The 6,871-nt window shown below is 61.4% G+C and overlaps 1 protein-coding gene across 1 annotated transcript in view; it reads left to right on the forward strand.

Annotated features, from left to right (window-relative positions):
- LOC132812583 (kinesin heavy chain-like) overlaps window positions 1-6,373 on the forward strand; it is a gene marked incomplete at both ends in the record, with an annotated part of 63,369 nt that extends 56,996 nt beyond the window's left edge. The window contains 4 exons of the mRNA XM_060822973.1: window positions 1,010-1,111; window positions 3,475-3,535; window positions 4,129-4,200; window positions 6,269-6,373. Coding sequence (XP_060678956.1) covers window positions 1,010-1,111; window positions 3,475-3,535; window positions 4,129-4,200; window positions 6,269-6,373 — 340 coding nt within the window. The remainder of the gene's footprint in view (window positions 1-1,009; window positions 1,112-3,474; window positions 3,536-4,128; window positions 4,201-6,268) is intronic.
- Between the last annotated feature and the right edge of the window lie 498 nt (window positions 6,374-6,871).

Below are 6,871 nucleotides of genomic sequence, written 5' to 3' on the forward strand. Positions count from 1 at the left end.
ACTCGGAGCACCGTGCACAGTTCCCCGGTCTCCCTCGGTCAGACCCACACTCGGAGCACCGTGCACAGTTCCCCGGTCTCCCCTCGGTCAGACCCACACTCGGAGCACCGTGCACAGTTCCCCGGTCTCCCTCGGTCAGACCCACACTCGGAGCACCGTGCACGGTTCCCCGGTCTCCCTCGGTCAGACCCACACTCGGAGCAGCGTGCACGGTTCCCCGGTCTCCCCTCGGTCAGACCCACACTCGGAGCACCGCGCACAGTTCCCCGGTCTCCCCTCGGTCAGACCCCACACTCGGAGCACCGTGCACAGTTCCCCGGTCTCCCCTCGGTCAGACCCACACTCGGAGCACCGTGCACAGTTCCCCGGTCTCCCCTCGGTCAGACCCACACTCGGAGCACCGTGCACAGTTCCCCGGTCTCCCCTCGGTCAGACCCACACTCGGAGCACCGTGCACAGTTCCCCGGTCTCCCCTCGGTCAGACCCCACACTCGGAGCACCGTGCACGGTTCCCCGGTCTCCCCTCGGTCAGACCCCACACTCGGAGCACCGTGCACAGTTCCCCGGTCTCCCCTCGGTCAGACCCACACTCGGAGCACCGTGCACAGTTCCCCGGTCTCCCTCGGTCAGACCCACACTCGGAGCACCGTGCACGGTTCCCCGGTCTCCCTCGGTCAGACCCACACTCGGAGCACCGTGCACAGTTCCCCGGTCTCCCCTCGGTCAGACCCACACTCGGAGCACCGTGCACAGTTCCCCGGTCTCCCCTCGGTCAGACCCACACTCGGAGCACCGTGCACAGTTCCCCGGTCTCCCCTCGGTCAGACCCACACTCGGAGCACCGTGCACAGTTCCCCGGTCTCCCCTCGGTCAGACCCCACACTCGGAGCACCGTGCACGGTTCCCCGGTCTCCCCTCGGTCAGACCCCACACTCGGAGCACCGTGCACGGTTCCCCGGTCTCCCCTCGGTCAGACCCAGACTGACTGTTGGCGGATTATTTTTCCCAGTTTGAACCGTAAACTGAGGCTGGAGTTGGAGAGACTGAGGGCCGACTACGAGAAGCTGAAGAAAGAGCAGACGCAGAAGTGCCAGCAGCTACAGGAGCTGACGTGAGTGAGAGACGGCGAACTCCCCTTCCCCTCTGAACCTCCCACCACCCGTGCTCCCCTTCCCTCCCTTCCCTGTCCCCGGGGATGGTCCATTTCGGTAAACAAGACAAAGGCAGGAGTAAAAAGGGAGGGGGTGTAGGGGGCTGGAGGGGGTGACACACACAGAGATAGGGAGGGGGTGTAGGGGGCTGGAGGGGGTGACACACACAGAGATAGGGAGGGGGTGTAGGGGGCTGGAGGGGGTGACACACACAGAGATAGGGTGGGGGTGTAGAGGGTGACACACACAGAGATAGGGAGGGGGTGTAGGGGGCTGGAGGGGGTGACACACACAGAGAGAGGGAGGGGGTGTAGGGGGCTGGAGGGGGTGACACACACAGAGATAGGGAGGGGGTGTAGGGGGCTGGAGGGGGTGACACACACAGAGATAGGGAGGGGGTGTAGGGGGCTGGAGGGGGTGACACACACAGAGATAGGGAGGGGGTGTAGGGGGCTGGAGGGGGTGACACACACAGAGATAGGGAGGGGGTGTAGGGGGCTGGAGGGGGTGACACACACAGAGATAGGGAGGGGGTGTAGGGGGCTGGAGGGGGTGACACACACAGAGATAGGGAGGGGGTGTAGGGGGGTGACACACACAGAGATAGGGAGGGGGTGTTGGGGGCTGGAGGGGGTGACACACACAGAGATAGGGAGGGGGTGTAGGGGGCTGGAGGGGGTGACACACACAGAGATAGGGAGGGGGTGTAGGGGGCCGGAGGGGGTGACACACACAGAGATAGGGAGGGGGTGTAGGGGGCTGGAGGGGGTGACACACACAGAGATAGGGAGGGGGTGCAGGGGGCCGGAGGGGGTGACACACACAGAGACAGGGAGGGGGTGTAGGGGGCCGGAGGGGGTGACACACACAGAGGTAGGGAGGGGGTGTAGGGGGCTGGAGGGGGTGACACACACAGAGATAGGGAGGGGGTGTAGGGGGCTGGAGGGGGTGACACACACAGAGACAGGGAGGGGGTGTAGGGGGCTGGAGGGGGTGACACACACAGAGACAGGGAGGGGGTGTAGGGGGCTGGAGGGGGTGACACACACAGAGATAGGGAGGGGGTGTAGGGGGCTGGAGGGGGTGACACACACAGAGATAGGGAGGGGGTGTAGGGGGCTGGAGGGGGTGACACACACAGAGATAGGGAGGGGGTGTAGGGGGGTGACACACACAGAGATAGGGAGGGGGTTTGGGGCTGGAGGGGGTGACACACACAGAGATAGGGAGGGGGTGTAGGGGGCTGGAGGGGGTGACACACACAGAGATAGGGTGGGGGTGTAGGGGGCTGGAGGGGGTGACACACACAGAGACAGGGAGGGGGTGTAGGGGGCTGGAGGGGGTGACACACACAGAGACAGGGAGGGGGTGTAGGGGGCCGGAGGGGGTGACACACACAGAGACAGGGAGGGGGTGTAGGGGGCTGGAGGGGGTGACACACACAGAGATAGGGAGGGGGTGTAGGGGGCCGGAGGGGGTGACACACACAGAGATAGGGAGGGGGTGCAGGGGGCCGGAGGGGGTGACACACACAGAGATAGGGAGGGGGTGTAGGGGGCTGGAGGGGGTGACACACACAGAGACAGGGAGGGGGTGTAGGGGGGCTGGAGGGGGTGACACACACAGAGATAGGGAGGGGGTGTAGGGGGCTGGAGGGGGTGACACACACAGAGATAGGGTGGGGGTGTAGAGGGTGACACACACAGAGATAGGGAGGGGGTGTAGGGGGCTGGAGGGGGTGACACACACAGAGATAGGGTGGGGGTGTAGGGGGCTGGAGGGGGGTGACACACAGAGATAGGGAGGGGGGTGTAGGGGGCTGGAGGGGGTGGCACACACAGAGATAGGGAGGGGGTGCAGGGGGCCGGAGGGGGTGACACACACAGAGATAGGGAGGGGGTGTAGGGGGCTGGAGGGGGTGACACACACAGAGATAGGGAGGGGGTGTAGGGTGCTGGAGGGGGTGACACACACAGAGATAGGGAGGGGGTGTAGGGGGGCTGGAGGGGGTGACACACACAGAGATAGGGAGGGGGTGTAGGGGGCTGGAGGGGGTGACACACACAGAGATAGGGAGGGGGTGTAGGGGGCTGGAGGGGTGACACACACAGAGATAGGGAGGGGGTGTAGGGGGCTGGAGGGTGTGACACACACAGAGATAGGGAGGGGGTGTAGGGGGCTGGAGGGGGTGACACACACAGAGATAGGGAGGGGTGTAGGGGGTGATTTTGGACAATGCGGGGAGCTGAGGGACAGCCCGTGACAGTGACCCACTGTGACCCCCCCCCCCCCGGTCTGACACACCGTCCTCTCTCTCCCACAGATTTCTTCACGATCGACAGGAACAATCCAAACAAGATCTTCAAGGTCTGGAGGAGACTGTGGTCAGTATCTAACCCCCTGTCCCTGGGAGTGGGGGACGGTGTAGAGGGAGCTTTACCCTGTATCTAACCCCCTGTCCCTGGGAGTGGGGGATGGTGTAGAGGGAGCTGTACCCTGTATCTAACCCCCTGTCCCTGGGAGTGGGGGACGGTGTAGAGGGAGCTTTACTCTGTATCTAACCCCCTGTCCCTGGGAGTGGGGAACGGTGTAGAGGGAGCTATACTCTGTATCTAACCCCCTGTCCCTGGGAGTGGGGGGACGGTGTAGAGGGAGCTATACTCTGTATCTAACCCCCTGTCCCTGGGAGTGGGGGACGGTGTAGAGGGAGCTGTACCCTGTATCTAACCCCCTGTCCCTGGGGGTGAGGGGGACGGTGTAGAGGGAGCTGTGTGCGGTCTGACTGGGAGGGGTTGGTTTTGTGACCCACTGCGTGTCTCCGTGTCTCAGGGGGACTCTGTGGTTTGATTGGGGTTTTGTTTTGGTGATAATTTACCTGTTGGTCTCTCTCTCTCTCTCTCTCTCTCTGTCTGTGTCTCCCTCTGTGTCTCCCTCTGTGTCTCCCTCTGTGTCTCCCTTTCCCTTCCTCACCCCTGAGGCGCGAGAACTCCAGACTCTACACAACCTACGCAAACTTTTTGTTCAGGACCTCACGACCAGGGTCAGAAAAGTAAGTGAGAGGCCGGACACACCTGCCAGGGACCCCCCTGTCCGGAACCCCCTCAAGGAGGGGAGCGGGAGACACACGGGGACAGAGGGGGGTGGGGGTGGGACACACCACCACTCACAGGTGTCTCTCTCTCTGTCTCTCTCTCTCTGCCTGTGTGTGTGTGTGTGTGTGTGTGTATGTGTGTGTGTCTCTGTCTCTCTCACTCTCTATCTCTGTGTCTCTCGCTCTCTGTCTCTCTCTCTCTCTCTCTCTCTCTGTCTCTCTTTCTATCTCTCTCTGTCTCTCTCTCTCTCTTTCTCTCTTTCTGTCTCTCTCTCTGTCTCTCTCTATCTCTGTCTCTGTGTGTGTCTCAGTCTCTCTCTGTCTCTCTCACTCTCTATCTCTGTCTGTCTGTCTCTCTCTCTCTTTCTGTCTCTCTCTCTGCCTCTCTCTGTCTCTGTCTCTCTCTATCTCTGTGTGTGTGTGTGTGTGTGTGTGTCTGTCTCTGTCTCTCTCACTCTCTATCTCTGTTTCTCTCTGTCTCTCTCTATCTCTGTGTGTGTGTGTCTCTCTGTCTCTGCTCTCTGTGTCTCTTTCTCTGTGTCTCTCGCTCTCTGTCTCTCTCTCTGTCTCTCTGTCTCTCTCTGTCTCGCTCTCTGTCTCTCTCTCTCTCTCTCTCTATCTCTCTGTCTCTCTCTCTCCCCCTCTCCTCGTTGTGACCAAGCCTTCACTCACATGTCCCTGACAGCCCCCTGTTGCGGCACACATCGTACCGGTGAGACCCTTCGGCCCATTGGGCCCATTCCCGCTCTGGCCCCACAGCCTTGAATGACCGTTCCAAGGGTGTCCCTCCCCAGGCTGAGTGTTCCAGGGACCTCCCCTCCACCACGCTCACCCCAAAATGATATCCTTGACTGCTTCCTTCCCCACAACGCCCCCATCCTCCACCTCCTCCTCACCTCCTCACCTCCCCTTAGCCTGCTCCAAACAGCCAGCCCCCTGCCCATGCAGCCTCTCCCCATCCCAGGCAGCGTCCCGGTGACACCCCTCTGCTCCCTGTCCCAGTGCAATCCCATCCCTCCCGTAACACGGAGACCGGAACTGCGCCCAGTGTCTCCTGCTGGGAGTTGAGCGTGTTCCTGTCCAGCACCGACACCATCTCCCACCCTCTCACCGTCAACTCCGTGACGGATAAAGGCGAGGGTCCTCTCTTCCCTCTCGATGACCCCCACACCCAGCCACCTTCAGCAGCTCCCTCACATCCCTCCGACTCATGCAGGCTGTTAGAGGTGGAAACAGGCCCTTCGGCCCATCTCGTCCAGGTCTCCCTCACCTAACCCGGTCCCCATCCCCCCAGCACTCGGCCCCATCTCCCTCTAAACCCTTCCTGTTCCTGTCCCCCCATCCACCTTTTAAATGCTGTCATTGTACCAGCCCCCCACCCACTTCCTCTGGCAGCCCCTCCCACACACGCACCACCCTCTGGGGGAAAAAGTTGCCCCTCGGGTCCCTTTCCCCCTCTCACCTTAAACCTACCCCCCTCTAGTTCTGGACTCCCCCCACCCCAGGGGGGAAAAGACCTTGTCTATTTACCCCCCACCCTCGTGATGTTATAAACCTCTATAAGGTCACCCCTCAGCCTCCGACGCTCCAGGGAAAACAGCCCCAGCCTGTCCAGCCTCTCCCTGTAGCTCAAACCCTCCAACATCCTTGTCCATCTTTTCCGAACCCTCCCACAACATCCTTCCTGTAGCAGGGAGACCGGGATTGAACACAATATTCCCAACAGGGGCCCCCTAACCCCATGTCCTGTACGGCCGCAACACGACCTGCCCCAGAGCACCGGGACGCTACGCAAAGGCAGCCCCCTGGCCCTTGTTCAGACCGAACCCGGACCCCCGAGTATGGAGGGGGTTGGCGGGGTGGGTGGGGGAGAGGGGTGGGGGTGGGGGTGGGTTCACGCTCGTGAGAACTTCCTGCTGCTGGGTGTCGCCTGACCCCGGGAGGTGTGTGTGTGTCTCTCTCTCTCACTCTCTCTCTCTCCCTCTCTGTCCCCCCACCCCCCTCACCCCCACCCCCCCACCCACAGAGCGCAGAGACAGAACCCGACGACGGTGGGGGGAGTGTCTCTCAGAAACAGAAGATCTCGTTTCTTGAAAATAACCTGGATCAGCTTAGTAAGGTTCACAAACAGGTGAGGGGGGTGGGGAGGGTGGGTGGGGTGGGGGAGGGTGGGGGGGAGGCATGTGCCTGTGCTTGGGGAGGGGGTGGGGGGTGGGGAGTGGGGGGACAGTATCATATCCCGGAGCAGATATGCAGATTCGACTCCTGCCGTTCCCCTGTGTGTGACGGGCTGGAGGAGGGAGAGGGGCTGAGTGGCCTCATGCTGTTACTCCTGTCCCAGAGTGGGAGAAGATAGAGGTGGGGTTCTGCTGAGTGGACTCAACAACAACAACATCTAGATGTAGCCTTCATGTAGCGCCTACATCAGAATGTCACCAAACAAAAACTGCCCTGTCATTGACAAGCAACTAAACATTCCCTCAAAGGAGAACAGAGGAGGAGAGAGAGAGAGAGAGAGAGAGAGAGGGGGGGCAGAGAGAGAGAGAGACAGGGGGAGAGAGAGAGAGAGAGAGAGAGAGAGAGAGAGAGAGAGAGAGAGAGAGGGGGCAGAGAGAGAGAGAGACAGGGG

Source organism: Hemiscyllium ocellatum, unplaced genomic scaffold (assembly GCF_020745735.1).
Source record: "Hemiscyllium ocellatum isolate sHemOce1 unplaced genomic scaffold, sHemOce1.pat.X.cur. scaffold_2834_pat_ctg1, whole genome shotgun sequence".
NCBI classification, from domain to species: Eukaryota; Metazoa; Chordata; class Chondrichthyes; order Orectolobiformes; family Hemiscylliidae; genus Hemiscyllium; species Hemiscyllium ocellatum.